Source organism: Lepus europaeus, chromosome 14 (genome assembly GCF_033115175.1).
Source record: "Lepus europaeus isolate LE1 chromosome 14, mLepTim1.pri, whole genome shotgun sequence".
Classification (NCBI taxonomy): domain Eukaryota; kingdom Metazoa; phylum Chordata; class Mammalia; order Lagomorpha; family Leporidae; genus Lepus; species Lepus europaeus.
In genome coordinates this window covers 19,043,077-19,067,118 of record NC_084840.1, presented here as the reverse complement: position 1 = coordinate 19,067,118, position 24,042 = coordinate 19,043,077, and the positions used below count along the sequence as shown (strand labels likewise).

The 24,042-nt window shown below is 58.1% G+C and overlaps 1 protein-coding gene across 3 annotated transcripts in view; it reads right to left on the bottom strand.

Moving 5' to 3' along the window:
- ATP2B4 (ATPase plasma membrane Ca2+ transporting 4) overlaps positions 1–24,042 on the bottom strand; it is an 88,544-nt gene that overhangs the window by 31,597 nt on the left and 32,905 nt on the right. For 2 of the 3 annotated variants that reach the window (XM_062211630.1, XM_062211628.1), the window contains exon 2: positions 10,834–11,501. In XM_062211630.1, coding sequence (XP_062067614.1) covers positions 10,834–11,026 — 193 coding nt within the window. In that variant the 5' untranslated portion in view covers positions 11,027–11,501. Of the gene's footprint in view, positions 1–10,833; positions 11,502–22,893; positions 23,017–24,042 lie in introns of those variants that run through there. The other variant, XM_062211629.1, reaches the window with a different exon arrangement.

The window sequence follows — 24,042 nt, the reverse complement described above, 5'->3', positions numbered from 1 at the left end:
GTCAGCGGCTGAGCGGGCTTGGTCGGCAGAGGGGACTCGCACACCCCGCTGGGCTTTCCCCAGGCGGCATGCACCAGGCAACACCAGCGGAGGGCTGGCAGCCCAGGGGGACACAGAGGACCTCACGGCCGGCCCACTGCGGGGGCGCGAGCACAGAACCAAGGGTGCATCTCGAAGGACAAGGATGTGGGTGAGATCTAAGGCCAGAAGAGATTTTGAAAATGGGAAAACAGGAACTCACAGGAATACTGTTGCAGGGCCTACGGCGGCCCCCAGTCCCCACCCTAAAAGCAAAAGCCATGGGCAGGGGTCCTGTCTGGGAAGGCTGCCTAGCCGCCTGGCCGCCTTGCTGGGAGAACTCTCACTGGCCAGTGCTGGGCGGGGGGAGGACACAGGGGGCTGGGCGAGGTGAGGGGGCGGAGTCCGTGTTCCTCCCCAGGGCGGATTGCCCCCCCTCCCCGGTGCCCGAGTCCTTCACCCTGGCCTGAGTCCCGCAGGGAGGCGCCCCTGCCTCCGCCCTGAGAAGCCAGGTTCCCAGTCGGGAGGGAAAGCGAGGGCCTGGGAAAGGAGCGTGGGGCAGGGCCTCAGGGTCCCCAGGCAGGCAGGGGCAGGCCGAGCGGCCCGAGGCCAGGGCCTGGCCGCCTCATACTCCCCAGGGACTGGGCTGGCAAGGCTGTGACGGGTGGCGACTGCCAGGGTTGGTCACTTGTTAATGCACCTGGGCTTCTTCCTGAAGAAGCGGACCCCCGTGTGGAGGGAGGGACGCCCTTCCTTCCCTCACACAGGCCAGTGGATGATGGCGGGGCAAACCAGGGCGGCAGATATTAAAAGACACTGCAGGGTCCTCCTCCTCTCTCCCAGCCCCGTGTGCTGCAGGCGGAAGTCCCACCAGCTCTACGTTCAAAGTACAACCAAAGTCCGGCCACTTCCCCTGCCCACTGCTGTCACTCTGGCCAAATTATGGCAGGCGACTTCTCCTCGCCTCCACTCCACCCCTGTTCCTGTTATCAACTCGGTGGCCAGAGGAGCTTTGCTAAGATCCAAGGCAGGGGGCTGGCGCTGTGGCGTAGCGGGTTAAAGGCCTGGCCTGAAGCACCGGCATCCCATATGGGCGCCAGTTCGAGACCCAGCTGCTCCACTTCTAATCCAGCTCTCTGCTTTGGCCTGGGAAAGCATGAGAAGATGGCCCAAGTCCTTGGGGCCCTGGCACCTGCGTGGGAGACCTGGAAGAAGCTTCTGGCGTCCGATCGGCACAGTCCTGGCCATTGCAGCCATCTGGGGAGTGAACCAGAGGATAGAAGACCTCTCTCTGTCTCTACCTCTCTCTGTAACTCTGTCTTTCAAATACATAAATTAAAAAAAAAAAAAAAAAAAAAGACCCAAGGCAGAACATGTGACATGTCTGCTCAGAGCCACGTGGTGGCTTTTACTGGGCACCAGGGACCTTGTGATGCCCTCCCAGCCCCCCGAGAGCCCCCAGGCCCTCAGCCCTGGCACCCTCCTACTCACCCCTGGCTCGCTGCCACCCAGCCAGCTGGCCTTCCTGCTGTTGCGGGAACGTACCACACAAGCCATCCCTGTGCCGTCCCACGGGGCTCTGAGTCCTCATGAAAATGGCACCTGCTCCACCCAGCGCCCCCAGTCACCCCCATCTTGGCGGTTTCTTCCCCCGACAAGGGCTGTCACCTCGCAGGTGACATGATGTGGTCTCTGGGGGTCTGTCTGAGCCCTCCACGGGGGCAGGCAGCCTGGGTTCCCTAGGCCTACAGCAGTGCCTCCTCCACCACGCACACGCAGATTGCTGAATGAACGGAACGAATGAGTAACAAAGTGGAGACTGGGTGCCAGACGCTTCCGGCACACCCGTGCCTCTCGTTCAAGCGCCACGAGGGCAGCTACCCTCAAACCCATTTTACATGGAAGCAAGCCGAGGCCTGGCGAGGCGGTGCCACTCCGTGGGCTAGGGAGCGGCAGTGTTTGTACCCCGGGGAGGTGGCTCGATGCCCACTGGGGGCAGCCGCGCTCAGCTGAGGCTTCGGTCCTGTGTGACCAGCCTGTCCCAGCCTGCCCCAGACCTGCCAGGCTTTGCACTGAGGCTGTTGCCTGCTGGGAGCCGCCCTCCCTCGCCCCATTCCTCACTCCACGGGGCAGGACCCATGCCGCCCCCACTGGACGCATTTGGGGGCAGTCGGTCCTGTCTTCCTGTCTCAGGGGTGGGGGACATCAAGACGGTCGGATCCAACCTGTGGGCCTGTTTTGGGCTTAAGAGAGAGAAGGAAGCGAGACCTTAGGGTCAGGCCTCGCCCTTGCCTCGATGCCCCCAGTCACACCCCTGCTTCCTCTCTGCCATGTCTACTCATCTCTGCTCCACCTTAAGCCGTCCTGTGCTCAGACTGCAGCTGCCTTAAGAAGGCAAGTGTCTGCCCAGTTCCCAGCCTGCCCTGCAGCAGGGCAGGCAGGTGGAGCCCTGGGAATCCTCTCCGCCATGTGGCCTGCACGGGGAAGCCATGTGGGCCTGGGAGCCCGGCCAATCCCCAATTTTGGGCTTTTCCATTCCAATGCTTTCTGCCCCAGGAGGCTCTCCGGCCCGTCTCGGCAGCTGTCATTTCACACACATGCTTGTCCCGCCCCGGGAATCCCGGAGAGGGGAGAGGGTTTCCCCTTAGAAATCCACCAGGAAGACAGGAAGCCTGGCCCCCAGAGTGGGAGGGCGCCGGCCCCACCCAGCCCCGGAGGACTCCTGGCTCTGAGAACCCCACGGAACCCCTGAGCCGCCGGGAGAGGCAGAGAGTGTTGGCCGGTGAAGTCACTGCCCCCACCCGAGCCTGGGGGGCCGGGGAGTCACTGCTGGCACAGGGGGCGCGGGAGGACGTTTTTGTGTGCCGTGAGCCTGCGGCAGGACCCAGGGCCTGGGAAGAGAAGTGGGGCCCAGCCCTCGGGGATGGGCCCAGGGCAGGGGGCAGGGGTACCCCTTTATCAGCGGCGGCTCAGCTCCAGAAAGGGTGGGGCTCGGGCGGGACTTCCCAGCTGTCCGTGCAAGGCAGCAGTTTCTCGGGCTGGGAAGGCGGTCCCCTCTTGGCACACAAGCTCAGGCAGGAGAACGCCTCTCCCGTCCTGCCTGAACACCCCCTGAACCGGGGACGAGGGGAAGGAATTCCTTCAAATCCCTGCGGCATGCAGACAGCTGCTGTTGCTAACCAAGTACTTTCCTCCCAGGCGGTGCAAATCAGTCTTCCCATTGCAGTGGCTCCAGCTGAACACGCCCACGGCCTGGAGAAGCACTCTCCTCTACCCGCCAGACTCCCAGTCCGGAGGGATGGAGCTGCCTGCTCAAGGTCACAGCGGGGGGGGGGGGGGGGGGGAGGACTTGGGGGACCAGCCTCTTTTCCTCCTCTGGTCCACAGGACCCCGTGGGCAGCTCCCTCAGGGTACACCTCTCTGGATCCAGCCCCCTGCTCTCTGCCTTTTTTTTAAACCTCAACTCTGGCACAGGGCAGAGAAAGCTCCCAGCATGCCCTCCTCTCGCCTTCTGCTCTGCCACCTTCTCCCGCAATGCAAGCCTGTGCTACCAGCCAGTGTCACACTCCCGGCGCTCACACCTTGGAGCTAAATAAAGAGAGCCAAAGCCCCACTTGCAAGGGTGGATGCACTGTCCGCCCCAGCCATCTTTCTGCCCACCCCCAGCCGCTGGTTCTATGCTAGGCAGCACAGGAAGGCTGAAAACCGAGCCCAGCAAGAGTGGCTGCTGAGCCCCCCGGGGCGGGGGATGCAGCAATGGGGGTCCAGGCCCAGTGCGAGGGGAGAACGCAGGGAGGGCTCAGGATCCCGCGGACTCAGCCACGCTCTCCCTGTAACGCCGGTTACCCAGAAAAGCCTCTGTGGAGCCTCTGGGCCAGCTGGGCTGGAAAGAGAAGGCCCACAGCCGTCCCTAATGAAGCCCTGGGCCTGTCACTCAAACCAGACAGGGAGGTCCCGGGGTGCTGCCTGGAGTTCCCTGCGCAGGAAGACGAGCCAAGGCCAGTGCCCTTCTCAGCCGGGCTGCCTCCCCCACGGCTGATGAGGACTTCCCCCCACCCGACCCCCGCCTAGGCATTCCCTTGATAAGCGGTGGGTCCTGCCTTGACCATGCGCACTGCAGCGTGGCTGTGGCCCCTTCCAGGCTGTCTGGGCTCAGCTGTCCAGCACCACCCCTCCCCACCCCCCAGGATCTCCTTCTGACTGGAGCCTCCTTCCCTCCTAACCTGGTGCCCGAGCTGCGGCAGCCAGAGTGACCGCAGAAGCTCAGCAAGGCGCGCACGCCCAGGGTGCTGTGAGGATTATTTCTGGTGGAGCGGGGGCGAGAGTTCAAGGTGAGAGGAGGAGAGGTGGATGGGAGCTACGCTGCTACCTGCTGGTCCGAAAGCTCCTAAAAACCAGATGTTCCAGTGGAGAACAGGGCAGGAAACCTCCAGGAAGGCAGAGGCCCAGCTCCCTGTGCCTCCTGTTCACTCGCCTGGTGCCCCATCACCACCTTCCTGGCCGCCCCATCTCCCCTCCTGGCCACCCCATCTCCCCTCCTGGCCTCCCCATCTCCCCTCCTGGCCGCCTCATCTCCCCCCTCCTGGCTGCCTCATCTCCCCCCTCCTGGTACTCTCTGGAGCAGTGGTCTCTAAGTGGGGAGGAGGAGGGGAAGGGGGCAGCTATCTGTTGGCACTTGGGAAAATATTACAACTTTTTAAACAATTTTTTTTTATTTCTTCATTTTCAACTTATTTGAAAGACAGACAGAAAGGGACCTTCCCTCTGAGGGTTCAGTCCCCAAACGTCTGACCTAATTTTGAGTCTCACATGGGTGGCAGAGACCCAGGAACTTGAGCCATCAACTGCTGCCCACCCCCCCAGGTCCGTGTTAACAGGAAGTTGGACTGGAAGTGGAGGAGCCAGGACTCAAGCCAGGAACTCCAATACGGGACGTGGACATCCCAAGCAGCTATGTAACCACTGTGCCAAATGCCCACCTCCAGAACTTTCTATTTCACCTCATGCATGTCTACACTTGTGCATGGTATATAAATAACACTAGTGTTAGAAGTACTCACAGTAGGGGCCGGTGCTGTAGTCTAGAGGGTAACGCTGCCGCCTGCAGTGCCGGCATCCCATACGGGCACCAGTTTGAGTCCTGGCTGCTCCAATTCTGATCCAGCTCCCTGCTAATGCACCTGGGACAGTAGTAGAAGATGGCCCAAGTGCTTGGGTCCCTGCACCTGCGTAGGAGACCCAGAAGAATCTCCTGGCTTTGATCAGCCCAGCTCTGGCCATTGCTGCCATCTGGGGAGTGAACCAGCGGATGGAAAGCCTCTCTGTCTCTCCCTCTCTCTGTCTGTAACTCTACCTCTCAAATAAATGAATCTTAAAAACAAAAAAAAAAAAAAAAAAAAAAAAAACAATGAATCGTGATACAGTGTCGTAGGTGGACACTTGCTGGGGATGCGTGCTCAACTTTTTCCAGACTGATGATGCCACCAGAACTTTCCATTTTCTATGCCAAGGAAGGGCCCAGTCCCTGTCTGTCCCAGCTTGTGGCAAAAGGGCCAATTCTTGGTAGAACATGCCACTGCCCTCAAGATGCAGTTAAACCCCAGAGATCTAAAGGTGACATGGTAGTTAATGTGAACTCTGAGGTTAACGAACCAAAATCCTCAAAATTGCAACTTGGGCTGTCTTAGAACAGGTTCCCTCCCCCGCCCCCAGGAATCTGAGCTCCTTAAACTTGTATCAATCATGGAAGGCGAAGAGGCTTGCATCTTCCCACCAGAACATTCCGAAGTGGTAGCACGGCCACGCCGGAGCCTCCCCAGGTAATCCCTACATGACACAAGGTCCTATGCTCACCTGCTGGTCTCGGGTCCCCACACGGTGCTCCCACAACACCCTGTTCTTCCCCTTCGGAGCCCTGTGCTTCTGAGACTGCCTTCAGCCTTACGCATCTCCTTAGCCTGTGAGTTCCCGGGAAGGAGGAACTGTGCCTGTCATGTTCACCCCGTGTCCCGGGCACCTAGTGGGCATTAAACAGTTGTTGAAGGGGAAGTGGAAGCCCTCAGTACCCCATGGTCCCACCCTCAACTCTGCAGAGAACAGAATTAGAAAGCACAGAGGGAACATGAACTACAAAGTCCCATCGACATCCTTCTGATCCAGAGTCCACAAAACAGCCTTCGGGAAGAAGCCCCACAACTAATGATTTCGAGTCCCCTTCTCTGCCCTTTCTGGTCTGGACCTGGAACTACCCAAGTGCTGGCCCAGCTTCTGCTCAGAAAACATCATTCTTCCTCCTTAAAGTGTAGCACCGCTGAGGACCAATATGGGGAAGAAAGAATACCTACAGGACCAGACAATCTCTCACCTACCCAAGATCATCCCTTCTTCCTGCACACAAGGGAGACTGACAGGGAGGGTAACCGTTCTCCTTCCCTCCCCTTAAGCCAGAGGTGACTCTCAGTCCAGACGCACCAAGGAGTTCTGCTCACGAAGCCTTAAGACACCCTGGGGAAGAGCTCTGAAGACAAGCGACAGGGGCGGGCATTATGGTGCAGCCGTCAACCTGTGGCTTAGGACACCCACATCCCATATGGGAGTGCCTGGGAGCCTGCCCTGCTCCAGCCTCCTGCTAACAGGCACCCTGGGAGACAGCAAGTGATGGCTCAAGTACTTGGGTCCTTGGCACCCATGCGGGAGACCTGGACGGAGCTCCTGGCTTCCAGCTTTGACCTGGCCCAGCCTTGGCAGTTGCAGGCATTTGGGAAGTGAACCAGTGGATGGAAGATCTCTCTGTGTCTGTCCTTCTGCCTCTTAATAATAACAGTAATAATAAAGGCTATGTTCTAATTGGTGTCAACCAAACGTCCCTGGTCCTGGGGGGCTGGAGAGGCGGGTTGGGGATGGCACTGGGGGCAGGGAAAGGAGAAGGAGACAACAGAAGGAGGGGGGTGAAGACACTGGAATGGGGAAGAAGCCAATGCGAAGGCTTCCGATGGGACAGAATGCTTGATCTTCCCTCCTGAGAAACCCGAGGCAACACGGCCTGCTTAGGAGCCACAGCCTCACCCCTGCGTCTTCGTCTTGTTTATGCTCAGCAGTGAGGACCGAGACCTTTGGTTACTTAGACTTAAGCACGTGGCCTCCTGCCCATCTCCCCAACCCCTCTCCCTTCTTGCTTCCCTAAATCTCCTTCCCTGTGTGTCTCCCTGCCTTCTTTCTGGGTTGTTACTGAACACTGAGGCAGCTGAAAACCTCCAAGCTCTTATTTTTCCTTTTTTTCCAGATTTATTTATTTATTTGAAAGGCAGAATTACAGAGAGAGAGGGATCCTCCATCTGCTGGTTCACTCCCCAGATAGCTGCACTGGCCAAGGCCAAGCCAGGCCAAAGCCAGGCGCTTAATCAGGGTCTCCCATGAGGGTGGAAGGAGCCCTCCTCCACTGCTTTTCCCAGGCCATCAGGAGGGAGTTGGATTGGAAGTGGAGCAGCCAGAACACCAATTGGTGCCCATATGGGATGCCGGCAAAGCAGCCAGTGGCTTTATCTGCTATGCCAACAACGCTGGCCCCAGGCCTTCTTCATTCTAACAAGGTCTTTACACTGGGGCCACTCCTCTTACCCCAACTATAACCAACATATTCTCAGGGACACGAGAGCCACACAAGCACTGGGTCACAATGGGGCATTTTATCCGGCACTAAAATGTAAAAGAAGCTTTGAAAATTTTATTTATTTATTTGAAAGGTAGAGAGAAAGTGACACACAGAGAAAGCGATCGATCTTCCATTCGTTGGCTCACTCTCTAAATACATGCAGCAGCCAAGGCTAGGGCAGAACAAAGTTGGCACTGGAATCGGAGCTGGGACTCGGAGCCCAGGCACTCCGGCACAGGGTCTAAGCATCCCGCGTGGCAGCTTATCCACTGTACCAAACTCAGCCATGCGCGACCTGTGCTTCTGAGACTCCCTGTGCTGCTGCCCTCCCCGAAGGACACTATGAGCCAGAAAATGTGAACCATCGTCACCTCCTACCCAGTGGTAAGGCCTCAGGCGACGGGGCTGGCACTGGGTGTAGCGAGTGAAGCCACTGCCTGCAGTGCTGGCATCCCATATGGGTGCCAGTTCCAGTCCTGGCTGCTCCACTTCTGATCCAGCTCTCTGCTTATGGCCTGGGAAAGCAGTAGAAGATGGCCCAAGTCCTTGGGCTCCTGTACCCATGTGGGAGACCTGGAAGAAGCTCCTGGCTCCTGGCTTCAGATCGGCACAGCTCTAGCCGTTGCGGCCAACTGGGGAGTGAACCAGCGGATGGAAGACCTCTCTCCCTCCCTCTCTCTCTCTGCCTCTCTGTAACTCTGCCTTTCAAATAAATAAATCTTAAATAAATAAAAGACCTTAGGCGAGTCATTTAAACCTTGTTACCCCAAAGAGAGACGGGGATGGGAGGAGAATGAACTTGCACTTGCCTTCCAATTGCGTAAATTGGGATAAACAAAACCTCGTTAGTGTCAGAAACGTTATCGGTTCCCTACCGTCTATGGTAAAACCCACGCTGCAACCTATAGGGAAGATGCTTCCGGTCCAGAGAATAAACGCAAAGGGTCAGACTCCAGGACCCAACCTCCCCGCGTCCACGTCTCCTAGGTTTCCAACCCGCGGGCCTCAGGCACCAGGGAGAAGTCTTTATTCCCGTCATGCGTCTGCAGGGGCCTCCCACAGGCGACAGAGTCGCGCCACGCTGCCAGACACCTCGGCGTGGTCCTCTGAGCGCAGCTGCTTTTTATAGCATCAGCACCTGGACGCTGCTGCTCTTCCTCTGCCTGCCCAGCGAAGCAGCCCAGCAGCACCCTTGTCTGTGTGGAGACGCCTGGGGCTTGGCTGTTCAGTGTCTTTCTCCTGTCCCTTTATTATTCGCAGACGCACGACAGTCACTGTCGGCACTGGGGCCAAAAAAGATGCTGTTTTCCAACACCCTGCTGCCCCCGCTCCGGGAAGAGCCTGATGATGAGCCTTAGGTGAAAACAATCCAGGACACCTACATATATGTGACCCGCGGAAGCAGCGAGTGGCCACGGACAGCCGTGCCGGGGGTGGGAGTCTTGGGATGTGGTCGCAGCCTGGGTCTGTAGCGAGAGAGGCTCCCGTCACCAGAAGGGGTGGCTTCCATGTGTCGGACTGACACCGGGACCAGGAAGGAAAGCATTAGCTACGCCTGCCACGCTGCGTGCCCAGTGCTGAGAGGAAGCAGCCCTGCCCGCTGGCCTTCGGGAACGGAAGCTCCCTGGGAGGCAGGAAGCGACCCGAGGTGGCTACGGGAAGGGAGCTGGGAAACTGGAAATGTGGAGGGCAGGCCAGCTCCCGCCGTTAGGAGCTCCCCAGCCTGCAGCTGAGTTCCACTTGGGGCGAGAACAGCGAGTCCCGGGGTACGGAGAGGGGAAGGCTCTGCTGAGATCCTGACAGGTGTTTATGCAGTACAGGCCGCTGGCACGACACGAGTGACCAAATAAAGCAATCGGGCTGGTGAGAAGCGGGCCATGCCTGAAAGACAGGCATCAGGTAGAGAGAAGGCGGGGACTGAGCCACACCACAGCAAGCCACCATTGCCGTCTTCACCAAGTCTGTTTGCCCCCGAGAAGGACAGTGGGAGACGGACGGGGTGAGGTCCACACGCAGCCGCTTTGCACTCGTAACGGCAGACTGTACTCCATTGGCGCGGGAGTTCTGGGGAATGTCTGCAGACACACACACCCTGCTTTCCTGAGACATCTAATGAACGGGACACTTCTAAGTGCAGGCACCGGACGCACTCCGGGTGACCTGGTTCCGGTAACTCCGCGAGCTCGACATCACCAACACTATTCTCAAGGGAGAAGCTACTCAGTATAAATTCTGGAGTTGGCATTTGAGTGCAAAGCCTAGGAGACAGGAAACTGAATTCTAGAAGTAGAGAGACTACACAGGGACGTTCCCTTAGGTAGGGAAGAAAAATAAGCACATGGGCATTGTACAGGTAGGGAGGTAACAGTAATTGTTTTTTATCCTGAAGAGGCTGCAGGTCTCGAAGGACAGGGTCTCCGCTGCCTCTCACTTGCCAAGCAAGACTCTGCACGCAGGTGCCGGAATCAGCGGAAGTGAGGAGAACTTTCCTCTCGCTCTCCCTACGTGTCGGTAAGGCGAAATTTGGTAATGCCATGGTGTACTGGGCAGCTGGGCTGAGCCAGGCAGGCATGGGGCTGGACATGTCACCCTCTGCTATGATTAGGTTAAGGAGAGCTGTATTAAAAGTGCCTCAGGTGTGGCTGGAAAAAAAACCCATCCGTAATTCCCTGAAAGCAAACACTGAACGTCCGGAGATGCGGCGGGCACCACTACGCGCCCACACTGGGGGTCAAGGACTTACTCGTTTTCTCGTGCCCTCCCTCTCTCCCCCTGCCCCCATCACCCTCCAAGACCGCTGAGGGTAAGAATTCCTCCTACAACTGCTGTAACCAGCGACTGATGCCGAACAGGAACCTGGTGACTTGCTAATGAAAGCATTTATACCACAACCATCGGTAAGGTAGACCCGCCTCCTTCCTGCACACGGACACGGAACGGCGAGAGACGAGAGACCTTCGGAGAGTGCCACAGAGCCTCAGCACCACGTGTGGGAGCTCAGAGGCTGCTCCAGGCCTCACTGCCTTCCGGCACTTCAGACACCATGCTTTTCCCACCAGACCGGCTGGGCCTGCAGACGTGTGTCCCCTCTGGGAGCCGGGAACACGTCCCACGGACGCCGCCCTCACCGCCCTCCTCCAACCCCAGCCTGCCCCGGCCTCTACCTTCCACGGGGGAGGTTTTCAGGCGACTGCAGAGGTTCTGCACGCCTCCATACTGCACGTTGATCTGGGTCACTGCATCGCTCGAACGCAGCTCCATGAGCTTCCGCAGGTCCATGAGCGTGCAGCCAAAGTCCCCTTCGTGACTCTCGGCCACCGAGTTGGCCGGCAAGGCATGTTCTGATGGGTTCGTCATTTTGCCGGCTGTTACCAAGCCCCTCTACCAGACCAGAAGCGGGGTTTCCCTTTAACTGCTCGGCGTCTCCTGTCCCCCTGTTCCCGCTTCTTCCTCCTTCTTGCTTCTCTGGGGGCCCCGTCGGGAAACAGACCAACTCTGTCTTGTGCAATACGCTTCAGAGGAGCAACGCCAAGTCCAGATCTTCTCTTCGGTGTGAGGCTGGCAGTGAGAGGAGGAAGAAGGCGGGGGAACTGAGTAGAAGCCGGACGTCGTGTCACAATGATTGGGGTCCCCAGGTGGTGATGGAGTGGTTGACCAGGGTAGGTAGGTTCCTAGCTTAGACTGACTTGCCCAGATGGAGGTACAAACAGGATGTGCACGTTACCATGGAGGCAACCTTAGCAACAACCAGCAACTGCGGTGGTAGAGTGGCAGCAGGAAGAGGAGGAGGAGGACGAGGAGGGCTCCCTGGATACCGAGGACAACTGGATCTCTGGAATAAAGATTCAAAGGGAGACAAAAAGAAACGGTTAGAGCAGCCACAGGGACCCAGCATCTGCAAGGGCAGAAGGTACCCACGCCGGTACGAGGGCTTCGCTGACAGTTGGTGTCTGAGCTGGACTGATAGCTGGGGCCCCAGCTGAGTCACCTGACTCACAGGAGGCCCTCTCCTCCCTGGGAGACCCCAGCAGCCGGGAAACCCCAAGGCCTTTAAGTTATTTCAGACACCCAGTCTTCATGGCTCCCAAACCCAGCAACGCAAATCCCACAAGGCCACAGCTCTGTGCTCTCCCTGTGGACTTGAGAGACCTGTCCCAGGAAGCTTTAGTCTGATCTTACCTGTAAATGGAGATCAGAGAATGGAGTCCAGGCCCCAGCGGGCTGGCCAGTGGCCTGCGGCCTGCCGCCCTCCCCAACGCCCCATGTCCCTCCCCATTCCCAACACACACATCCACACACCAGCAAGATGGCCCGAGAGATGCCTTAACCCTCCAGGGCCCCCGGGAAGCCAGCGCCGGCTGCACGGATGTTCTGCAGCCTGTTGTGGCTGCCAGCCGGGCAGGCACCGAGCTTTGGTCCCAAGGCTCTGGGGGGAAGGGCGGAGTAAAGTTCTTTAGCAGTTGGCAGCACAGGGCGGGCCCCTCTTCTTTTAATTGGAGGGGACCGAAGGCCCTGTGAGCAGGAGAGATAGTGCGTCAGAAGCCCGTGTGTGGACGTTTCTCCGGGTGAGGGATAAGATGGCAATGGATTCAGATAGGGCAGGGGGGCCCCGGCACTGCCCGCGGCGGGATGAGGCAGTCTGCCTGTGAGTGAGCCCCAGAAGTCTCGGTTCAGATGCCTAGGAGAGAGGAGATGGCTGGCGCTGCCTGGGCTCCCCCTCCTGCAGCTGGGTGTGGGGCCGGGGCTACGTGCAGGTATCGAGGGCTGAAGGAGGAGTTCTGCTCCTGAGCCCTGTTCTCAGCTTCCCAGAGGGGCCAGTGCGTGTCCTGCAGGAGCCGTCGCCACACACCTGCCGTTCAGATGAGAAAGGGCTCCTCCCAGAGCAGCGCCAGATTCCAGGGCCCGGCCCTCCCAACCCGAGTTCAGTCAGCAGGGTCGGCAAGGACCTCAGCTCGGCCGCTCTCTGTTCAAGCTGACAGGCGAGCCAGGAGACACCAGGACCATCAGATAAGGACTTGATTCCTTTATCAGCCACAGGTGTCCAAAGCCCCTGTGATTCCACTGCATGCAATGGGATGGCGGGTGTCACAGCCCTTCCTCTCCCAGGTGTCACCTGCCGCCTCTCCCTGCATTCGATGCTTGGCACCACTCTGGCTTACAGATGAGAAGCAAGCAGGGATGCACCTGTTTCGAAACATCACACTCTCTTTTCGCAGGCCACGGGGAGTCCTGGGGACGAGGTCTGAAAAGGAGGCAAGGCAGAGGCCTGACTCCCTGTGCGAGGGCTGGCACGGGACCAGGCAGTAGGCGGTCCCCTTATTTGTGCAGTCCTAGCTATGCAGGGAAGCAGGAGTAGAGTTTAAGGAATTTTGAGAGAGAGAGGCCACAGTCATATGACTTTATTACCGCATATCGATATAATTGTTCTTTCTTTAAATTAATAGTCACTCCTGTTAACCTCTTGCCTAATTTATAAATTAAACTTTATCATAGATCATATGGGTAGGAAAAAAACAGGGCTCTGTCCTCCGTGAGCTCTCAGGCTTTCTCTCTCTGGGGGCCTCGGAACACGTTCCCGTGGACAAGGGGCCACGGATGTTCTAGTCTCTCCTTCCAGCCTGTTAGGGGTGTGTGCATGGGGGTGGGGGGAGGGGAGGCTACAGCAGCAGGAAACCCCTCCCAACCCCTAAGTAGAGCTCTGTCACCTTCAGAGAGGATGCTGGGACAAAGCCGGAAGAGTCTAAAACTGGGAGGCCAAGCCCTGCGCTTTTTCAGTCCCTGCCCCCTCCAACAGCTGCTCCGGGAGCCCCGGAGGTTTGGCCTCTCTCGCTAGCTGCTTTGTGCCCTGTGCCTGGAGGAGAGCCTGCACACAGTGGGCACTCATTTAAGCTTTTTTTGTTGACGGTCCAGGAGCGCAGTCAGAGCTGGGTCCACTCGCTCGCCTCCTGCAGCTCAGGCCCTCCCAGCCTGAATGCAGGGGGAAGAAGGAGCCCCAGCCTTCGCTGAATGAGGCTACCGACAGAAATGGGGCTGGGGAAAGCTGCCCGGGGTCCGGCTCAGGACGCTCAAGGGCGGGGACAAAGCTTGGCCTGCTCTCCAGCCGCTGTTATCTACAGTAAGAGAGGGTGGTCCATGCATGTGCCGCCCCCGCTCGCAACCAGGCAGCTCCCACTCTCTCCCCTCCACTCCCCAGGAAGGGAAAAACCCCAAGGCAGATTTGTTCACAGTTACCACCGGGTCACTAGAGGAAAAGAACTGATAGGGTCTGGGCTCCTCCGGCCACCAGAGAGGAGAGGGTCCTCCACGCACAAAGGCAGGTGATAGGAAAGTCACGAAAGATGAGAATGCGTGGGGCTCCACACGCGGAGACAGCGAGGAATGTAGCAGCTCCAGGCTGACGCAGGGGCCCACACACAGTAGGGTCAGCGCATGGCCGGGCTGGGCGCAGGGTGGGCTCTGCAGGAGTCCCTGTCACTGCCCAGGCTTCCCTGCGCGCTCTGAGCCCAGCTGGATGTGCGTCCCCCGCCACTGCCGGCTCGCCTGGCCCCTGACCTTATTAGGCAACTGCCCAAGAGCAATCCGCAGACACTCACGGCGCCGCCGCTGCCCGAGCCAGGCTGGATGCTGGGGAACACCAGGCCGGGTCAGTCCCTCCGCCTGGGCGTTCCGGGCGGGCGAGGTACGTGCTCACTCCCCGTTTCCAGCATTTTGCCAGCCCAGGGAGGAGCGGAGGGAGCGGCAAGCCCTCCCACTGTGTCCCCATGTGACGCTGTCTGCCCACAAGACCATTTTAAGGTTTTCCTTCCAAAGTTGAGAGATGTCATCCCAGACGGCGTGGGAAGGCAATGCCGTGTGAATTCTAGGGAGGGCTGCGGGGACCCCCACGTTACAGGGGAAAACAGCTCCACGGAGATCAAAAGTGGTCTGGTCTTGGGGCCTGGTCTTGTTGCACAGTGGGTAAAGCCACAGCCAGCAGCGCCCGCATCCCATGCAGGCACTGAGTGCCGGTTGCTCCACTTCCAATCTCGCTTCGTGTTAACGTTTCTGGGAAAGCAGTGGAAGAGGATGGCCCAAGCGCTTGGATCCCTGCACCCACGTGGGAGACCCAGAAGCAGCTCCTGGCTCCTGGCTTTGGCCTGGCGCAGTCCCGGCAGTTGTGGCCATCTGGGGAGTGAACCAGCGAATGGAAGACCTTTCTCTCTCTGTCACTCTTTCAAATAAATAAATAAATATATCTTTAAAAAAAAAAAAAAGTGGTCCAATCTTTGGCAAGTCAGTGGCGTGACTGCCCCGTGCCGTCCGTGTGCCGCTTCACTCCTCTCCTGAGTCTGACAAACACCTAAGAGGCCCTTTCCGATGCTGGCACCTCTAGGACACGGGAGATTCCCACCCCCACTGAGAGGAGGAGCAGCTCTTGTCCTTCCTCTTTCTCTCTCGGAATCAGCTACGCCAGTCCTGGACCTGGGAGAGCAGAACAGCCCCCGTGCCGCTTTCATCTGCTCCTGAGATGCCCACGACCCAGACCCTACCCTTCCCGACAGACCAACCTGCAGCTGGGCTCCCTAGACTAGAGCGTCACGCCCTGTGCCAGCAAGTCATCAACAGTGCGACCCTGTCCCTGCAGTTCTGTCCAAGGAGTCCCTTGCTCATGGATGCTCCCCAGGGTGCTAAGGAGGACACTGGTCCCCAGCCGGGGAGAAGCAAAGGGCATCTCCCTGTGCAGTAGCAGATGAAGACACAGCTGACGTCGGGAGCGGAGCCCACACCACAGACCTTCCCCTCCACTGGCACCTACTGACTGTGGTGGGAGGCACGGGAGACGGCAACAGGGGGGGCCGGGGCGAGGGCTGCAGGCTGGTGCAGTGCCGCAGACAGACCTGCCTGGAATACTAAGTGGCTCCGGTCAGCCCTGGCCTCCGGGCTGCAGGCAGGGGCCGCTCAGTCCCGCCCTGCCCTGTGCTTCTCCTGGTGCTGAGGGCCTCTGCCCAGGAGCAGACTGGCAGCACTCGGAGGACACGCTGGCCACCGCTGGGGAGGAGGTGAGAGTGGCAGGGAGAGCTTGGGAGGGAGACACAGCACCCTGCAACGCAGAGCCAAGGTCGGGCCCTCGGCACACTTCTCGCCTCGTTTCTCACCCAGAGCCCTCACTCCTCTCCAGAAGTCCTACCTCTCCCTCCTTTCAGAGGGGTGGGATGTGAGGCCCGTCGTGCTGAGCACCTACTATGTGCCAGGTGCCATAGTAAGCACTTTATGTAAAAACTAGAAATTGTGTGTGTGTGTGTGTTACTACCTAACATACTGGTTGGTCCTAGTGCAACACCTGCCATCATTATTGCATAGATAAGGGTATTTCAAAAGGTTCATGGCAAAATGGAAGTAAAAGCTAAGTTTACTTAAGAATTTTTTTTTTTGAATTCACACATAGGTTTTTCATGAACTTTCTGAACACGTGTCCCATGTCACTGAATCCTCACCAACGACCAACCCTAGAAGAACGTTCTCACTTTAAAAAAAGTTTGGGGCCAGTGTTGTGGTGCAGTGGGGGTTAAGCCGCTGCCTGTAACATCAACATCCCACATGAGCGTGGAACTGAGCCCCAGCTGCTCCGCTTCTGATCCAGCTCCCTGCTAACGCACCTGGGGAGGCAGTGGAGGCCCTGCACCCGCATGGGAGACCAGGAGAAGCACCTGGCTCCTGGCTTCAGATCGGCGCAGTGCGCTGGCCATAGTGGCCATTTGGGAGGTGAACCAATGGAAGGAAGACCTTTCTCTCTGTCTCTCTCTCACTGTCTAACTCTGCCTGTCAAAAAAAATATTTTGTTTACTTATTTTCTTCTACTTGAAAGGCAGAGGACAGAGAGAAAGAGAAAAGGTGAGAGAGTTCTTCCATTCCATGGTTCACTCCCCAAATGCCCACCAGAGCCAGGGCTGGACCAGGCCAAAATCAGGCACCTGGAACCCCACCCAGGCCTCCCACATGGGTGGAAGCAGGGTAACTGCGACTCAAGCTGCCCCTCTGACATGGGACGAGGGTGTCCCGAGCAGAGGTTTAACCCACTGCACCACAACGCCTGCTACTTTCCCGTATAGCAGGACAGACAGATCCAGAGAGGATTTGTGCCCTCGCCCAAATCCCAAGCTGGCCTACTTGCACAACAAACAACGTTGCATGAAGATGGAAACCAAGCCATGCGTTTGCTTCCTACACCTTGATGGAAAGGTCCACGTAAACCCCATGGGTCCTTCACACTTGACCCCTAAAAGGCTCTGCAATAGGTCAGGGAACCACCCAGGTGGGAGCAGAGCTATACCCAGGTGATCAGGACACACACCCTCCCCTCTCGTCCCCCCACCCCCAGGCAGAGGTACTAAGCTCTGCACTGACCCCATCAGGAGAGCCTGGGAGTGGGGGTGAGTGTTTCCTCCACTCTCACCTTGCACCCCTGGCCTTGCAACCCTGTGTGCTCCAGGTTCTCGCCCCTACCTCCAGCAGGGCTATTTCCTGTGCATCACCTGGGATGGTTTAAACTCTGCTCCTTCTCTCCAGCACTCCCATGCTTCTAAAACGGCCATGCCCTGGCCAGGGCAGGCTGCCCGGCCTGAACCTTCCCTGGCTGGCCCTTCTCACGGAAGGCAGGAACCCCACACAGGGGTCGCTCCACTCCCCTCATTACAGACCCCTTGTTTCCCAGACCCACCCTGGCCGATTCCCGTCACTCGGGCAGAGCAGCCACCCTTACTGCAGCCCCCGGCTCTTGCCCGCCCCCGCCGTGCTTGCCTCGCCCTGACTGCTCCTCCCAGGCCTGCTGGCTGGCAGTAGAGCAGAGCACACGCCCTTCTCCAGACTACGGGGCCCTGTGCAGGCATGGGAAGAAGGTCAGAGGCTCAGTGCGTTGGCGAAAGTTCAGGAGGTGGGTGGCATCGTTTGTCATCATCGTTCAGCAGCCACACCCTTGCCAGGAAGCCAAGTGAGGGCTGGGGCACCAAAGCCAGGCCCGTGCCCTGACCACAGGATGGCGCGCTGGGGCCTGGCCCGGGAACGGGATGCTGATGCTCAGCTAGTTCCTATACGTGAGTCTCTGGGTGGGTACTTGCTTTTTGTTTTGTTTTTAAAGATTTATTTTATTTATTTGAAAGACAGAGTTACAGAGAGAGACAGAGAGAGAGAGAGAGGTCTTTCATCCACTGCTTCACTCCCCAGATAGCCACAATGGCTGGAGCTGAGCCAATCCGAAGCCAGGAGCCAGGAGCTTCTTCTGGGTCTCCCACGTGGATGCAGGGGCCCAAGGACTTGGGCCATCCTCCACTGCTTTCCCAGGCCATAGCAGAGAGATGGATTGGAAGCGGAGCAGCCGGGACTAGAACCAGTGCCCATAAGGGATGCCAGCAGGGCAGGCCAGGGCGTTAACCTGCTGCCCACAGTGCCGGCTCCAGGCACTTGTTTCTTACATACAGAAAAGGCAGGTTGCTTCCTGCTAGCAGGTGGTTCCCAGGCAGGAGGCTCCTTCCCTCTCCCTCTCCCCCTCCCCAAGTCTGCTACCCTGAGGGCAGCTTCAGTTCAGCAGCAGAGATGTAGTGCCAGAATCAAAGCTTCTAGCTGGAGAAAATGGGTCACGCTGAACCCCTGGGCCACAGGGATCCCGAATTCATCCCGAATTCATCGCTCCGCCCCAGAGCCACCTGGTACTCTCCGGTAGGTCAAACCTATGCATACGCTTGACCCAGCGATCCACTCCTGTATGCAATCCTCAAAGAAACTCTTGCACAGGGCCCAAAAAGGAGCAGGTGCAAGGATGCTCACTGTGCATTCTTTGGGGTGACCGGAAGTTGGAAGCCCCAGGGGATGCACTTTCCTCGTGCTGGCCAGGTAAAACACGAAGCTAGATAGCATGCGATATCATGCAATAGTTAGAAACAAGAGTCGACACACATGTGATAGTACTGTGATCTCAAGAACGCAGTGCCTAGTGGCGGAAAACTGGCTAGTACTTATATCAATTAAAGACACACGCATCTAAAGCAGTGCCATGGATGTACTGCAATCAGTAGCACACTAGCCTGCTGTCCACAGGCAGAGAAGGGAACAGAAACAGGAGGCAACGGAAGGGCCTCACACAATGGCACTCGCTGGCTACGAATCCGCTATAGGACTCACTCTGCACCTGAGGATCAAGAAAGCAAAATGGAAACATGACACAAGGCTGAAAGCGCCACAGTGTCGACGACACGCTATGACAGCAGCTGCAGAGCTTATCAGCCGTGACCAGACGCCTGCAGGAGGCAGGGAGAAGGACAAGCCCTCAGAGGGCACACACAAGCCTGACAGCCGGCTCCTGCCCATACGGCCTGGCAAGATCCAGCCTGCGGGGGCCGGTGCCGCGGGTTAAGCCACAGCCCACAGCACTGGTTTAAGTCCCGGCTGCTCCGCTAGGAATCCAGCTCCCTGCTGATGCTCCTGGGGAAGCAGTGGAGGACGGCCAAGTCCTTGGGCCCCTGCACTCACATGAGAGACCTGGGTGAACTCCTGGCTTCAGCTTGGCCCAGCTCCAATAGCTCCAGTCATTGTAGCCTTTTGGGGAGTGAAACAGCAGATGGAAGATTCTCTCTCTCTCTCTCTCCCTCCCTCTGCAACTACCTTTCAAGTAAACAGACAGATCTTTTGTTGTTTGTTTGTTTGTTTTTAAAGAGACCCAGGGAGCTCCATGGCATGAGTAGGGAGGAAGCAGGAATGGGTCCCGGAGGGCAACGTCACCCCCGGGTCTCCGTCCTAGGACAGCATCGATGTCATCAAGATGACATGGGCCCAGGGCCTCGGGGAAGGCACCCTCTTCCAAATCCTCTGAGTCACCCTGGCGTGGGTCACCACTGAATCGTCCTGTGACTCAGAGGGGACGTGGGGTGCTCACAGCAGGCAAAGCTCAGACAGACGGACAGGGTGAGGCCAGGAGCTGACTTCAGGTGGCAGTGGGCGCTTCATGCGAGGGGCGCTGGCAGGCTCCCCCAGCCCCTGGCCTGAAGGGGGGCAGAGGTCAGGAGGAGGGCCAGCGAGGGTATCAGCTCCTCTCTGCTCGGAACTGGGACAGGAAGCCACCGGCCACAGACAGGACGCCCAGCCTGGGCAGCGGCATGCGTCCTCCGTGTGGGCACGCCCTCAGACTACACAGATTGCCTTTCTTGGGGCGGCTGTGGTTTTTCCACATTTCGGTTCCAAGGGAACAAAGGGGCTTTTTAGCAGCTGGACGGCATCCTGGGTTATTTTTAGAAACAAATTTCAGAGGAGTTGTGTCCTGCTCCGGGAGAGCGAGAGGAGGGTCACTCTCCCCTGGCTGTGGGAGGCAGGACCTGCTTGCTCCCAGGCCTCAGCCGCGGGAGGCCACAGCTCATCCTCCACCAGGGAGGGCCCAGGCAGCTGCTCTGTCCCCAGGGGCTCAGCAGGACAGGAAGCAGAAAAACACCAGCCTACAGAGGCAGCTAGTCATCCCACCTGGCCGTGCCCATGACTGTTCCGACTCCATGACAGGCTCACCTGTCAAAGGACAGAGACCCCTCCCCACTTCTGCCTGTTTCAGGCTTTGCTCAGCCTGACTTTCCTGGAAATCACAGAAAACGAGCAAGGGCTCCACGCTGAGAAGCTGCTGTTTACGGAGAGCAAGCGCCAGGGCCACTTCCTAATAGCTCATCACCTCTCTGCCCACAGGGCCTCCTCCTTGGTCACACTCTACAGACAGAAGCCTTGGTGCCAGCCCACGGCGTTTTCTTTTTTTAAATTCTAGATGTACTTACTAATATGAAAGGCAGAGTGACAGAGAAAGGAGCAGAGGGCGGCAGAGATCTTCCACCTGCTGGTTCACTCCCCAAGTGTCTGCAACAACAGCAGTTGGGTCAGGCTGAAGTCAGGAGCCAGGAATCCCATCTGGGTCTCCTACGTGGGTGGCAGGCACTCAAGCACTTGAGCTGTCGTCTGCTGCCTTCCCAGGGGCAGTAGCAGAGAGCTGGATCAGAAGTAGAGCGGCCAGGACCAGAACTGGTGCTCTGATACGGATTGCCAGTGTCAGAGGTGGTGGCTTAACCCATCGTGCCATAATGCCAGCCCCAGCCCAGGGCTCTAGAAAGGGGGCTGATCATGCTCCCTTGCACCTGCAGGGGGCATCAGAGCAGGGCTCTCGAACCCCGAGTGGGCATCTCCTGCAGGGGTGAAAGCCCCAAGAGGCCTGGGGATGTGCCTGCCTGCAGGTTCCTAAACAAGAGGCGCTGACGCTCCCAGTCTCCCACTTTGCCAGTACTGCAGATCAGAGCTCAGCATTTCTGCGCTCAGCCCCATGAGGATCTCCAAGCCCAGGGCAGAGCCCTCAGAGCCCCAGCCCAGCAGCAAGCATCCCATCCGTCCGTCTGTCCATCTGTGCTGCGGGCTGACAGCGGCGGAAGGCACAGCAAGCTCTCCGCGCTTCTCCCCTCCCCTCTTCCCTTCTCCCTCCACCCTCCTGGAGGCTGGTCCCTGCTTCCCCAGGGGGATCCCAGTGCTTCCCAAGGACAGCCCGCCTGCCAGCCTGGGCAAACACAGGGGAGAGGCGGTCACGGAACAGACGGCGGCAGAAGCTTCAGAAAGTTAAAGCCGTGAGGATCGCAGGGACACCCGGCCCCGTTCAGGTTCAGGGAGCTCAGAAGGATGAGAGGCAGCACACAAGTGAGGGGGAAATAGAAACCCGACACTCACAGCTCGCTTCCACTCCCCAGATATTACTGCCCCGGGCCCCTGCAAGTCTGCCACCCTCCCGCCCCCCCAGCAGGAGGGCCAGCCCCGCCCATTCATCCCCCACCCCCTCACCATTCCAGGGAGCGCCCACCCACTGCCCCCAGGCCAGGGCCAAGGCCAGGGCAGCTGCCCAAGAAGGGTTGCAGACCGCGGCAGCTGCTGTTTTCCAGCCGGTCGACAGGCTGTTATAAACACTCGTTCTAGGTTGCTATGGCAAAGTGAATGTGCGGCCTGGCTACGGGGGAAGCTATTTATGTGCCTGTCATGGCACAGTGGGCTGTTTTTTATTATTTTACTTTTAGAGTTTTCCTTTCCCAACCCCCTAAAACAGCTTTAAAAAAAAAAAAACAAAACTCAGCCACCACAACTTTCTCAGGAACGAAAAGAGTAGATAGCCAGAAAACGGAGCTTCCGGCTGAGCTGGGAAGGGGAGAGTGGGTGAGGAGTCTGGGAAGGTGTGGCCCTGGGCCACAGAGACCTAGTCACTCTGGAGCCAGACCTACCTCTGTGCAGCTCCCTAAAGGCCTATGCTCACCTCATCTGCTCCCCCTAGCCAGCAGCCTCCTCCCACGCTCCTGCTCCATTGGCTCCCCCTCAGGGAGAGGACCACCTCCTGTGGGCAGCAGGGCCACCCCGGGCTCCAGGCTCACGGGGGACAACCCCTAGGGCATGCTGGAGGGGCCCATTTCCTCCACGTGTGCAGAGGGCGCTCATCCAATTCCCCTCCTCAGGAAACGGGGGCGAAGGGTACAGGTGCACAACTTTCAGATTGTAGTCAGGGTGGTGAGGACCCCTGGCCAGCAGCAGGGGCCTGCATTCAAGGTTCAGAGGCTGAAGGGCCACTGAAAGGAAGGTTGGGTCCCCCTGGACACAGCCTGTCTCCACAGCTCTGTCACCTGGCTCGTGGGAGTGGCTCTGGCAGAGGAGGTAGGGGTGATCAGAGGCGCCACGCCCTCTGCCTTGTCCACTCTCCCAGCTGAAAATCAAAGCAATAAGAAAACATGAACTGGGCTCCAGGCCATGTCAGCTGCAGAAGACCAAGAGAACAGAAGTCACCAGCCCGGGGCCAGCGCTGTGGTGTAGTGGGTAGAGACGCCCCCTGCAGTGCCGGCATTCCATGAGCACAGATTCGAGTCCCGGCTGCTTCTCTTCCAATCCAGCTCTCTGCTATGGCCTGGGTAAGCAGTAGAGGATGGCCCAAGTCCTTGGGCCCCTGCACCTGCATGGGAGACCTGGAGGAAGCTCCTGGCTCCTGGCTTTGGATCGGCGCAGCTCCAGCCGTTGTGACCATTTGGGGAGTGAACCAGTGGATGGAAGACCTCTCTCTCTCTCTCTCTCTCTCTGCCTCTCTGTTACTCTGCCTTTCAAATAAATAAATCTTTAAATAAAAAAAAGTCACCAGCCCACATGGCTATGATGCTCGTACACACACATTCTGTCACGTGTACACATGCGCACGCACACACACGTACCCCAAAGCTGAAAGTGTGTCCTGACTTCGACAAGTGCGTTCTAGGACGTCAGTCACTAAACAGTGTGGAAGAGGCAGTGACCTTGCAGAAGCAGCTGGCTGCAATCCAAAAGACACGGCGGGACTTTGTTGTCCCTCTCTCCCCATCTAATTCCAGCTCCCTCTGCAAAACAAAACAAAACAAAACAATCCTCCCACCACCAACCAGATAGAGATAAAGTTAGGGCAGTGTTGAAGAGCAAATCCCACAGACCGGTCCAGTTCTTCCCATCTCCTGTGATAGCTGAGTATCTCCCCCGTGCCAGCGCGGCTGAGAAAGTATATGGACAACAACCCCACGGGGAGGAGAGCCCGGAGATGCTGCCGACTCTCTCTTGCCGCCTCAGGAGGGGTCAAAGGCCTAACTGACAGCCCCGGTTAGCTGATAAAGACTGGCTGGAAAAAATCAGGTCTTGGGACAGAAATCAGCCTTGGCAGCACCTTGAGGTCAAAAGAGCAGAGCAGGCATCATTTCTAAACCTGTCAAACTGACTGCCATCAGCGCCCCAGCCCCTGTGGGAGGACCCGGGGGACACGGCGGGCAGTTGTGGACAGCTGGGAGTGGGCTGAGAGCAAGACACCAGCTACCGGCCCATCAGCGCTCCAGAGAACCGGGGCTTCTCTTCCCAGTATTAACTCAAGCTAAAAGGCCACTCGTGACTTGGGAATGCATAAGACGACAAAGAGACACACAGGCATGTTTCAGAAGGCCGAGGTAGAGCGAGCTTCCAGCAACCACGAGCTATATACAAAGAACACCTATTTAGATAGGCTTGGATTGCTGGTGGCGGCCGCAGGCCCATGTGGAGACAGAAAAAGGGCAGGTGAGGGCTGACTCGGCCCAGCTGGCCACTGTTGACAGAGCCTTTCAGGGGAGGGCACTATGGGCTTGTCTTCTGAGTGAGCAGAAAGGTGGGATCTCCTCTCTATCCTAGCCCCAGCCCCAGCACCTGCCCAACGTGTGGTCTGTGACGGCACCACCCTTCTCTGCTCCGGGGCGCTCCCGGCTCCAAGGGGAGGAAGAGTATGGAAGTCCCAGGCAGGGCTCCAGCTGCCGGGTGCGCCGGTTAGGAGCGGCACCATTCCTCCGGCACAGCTCCATCCCCGGCCC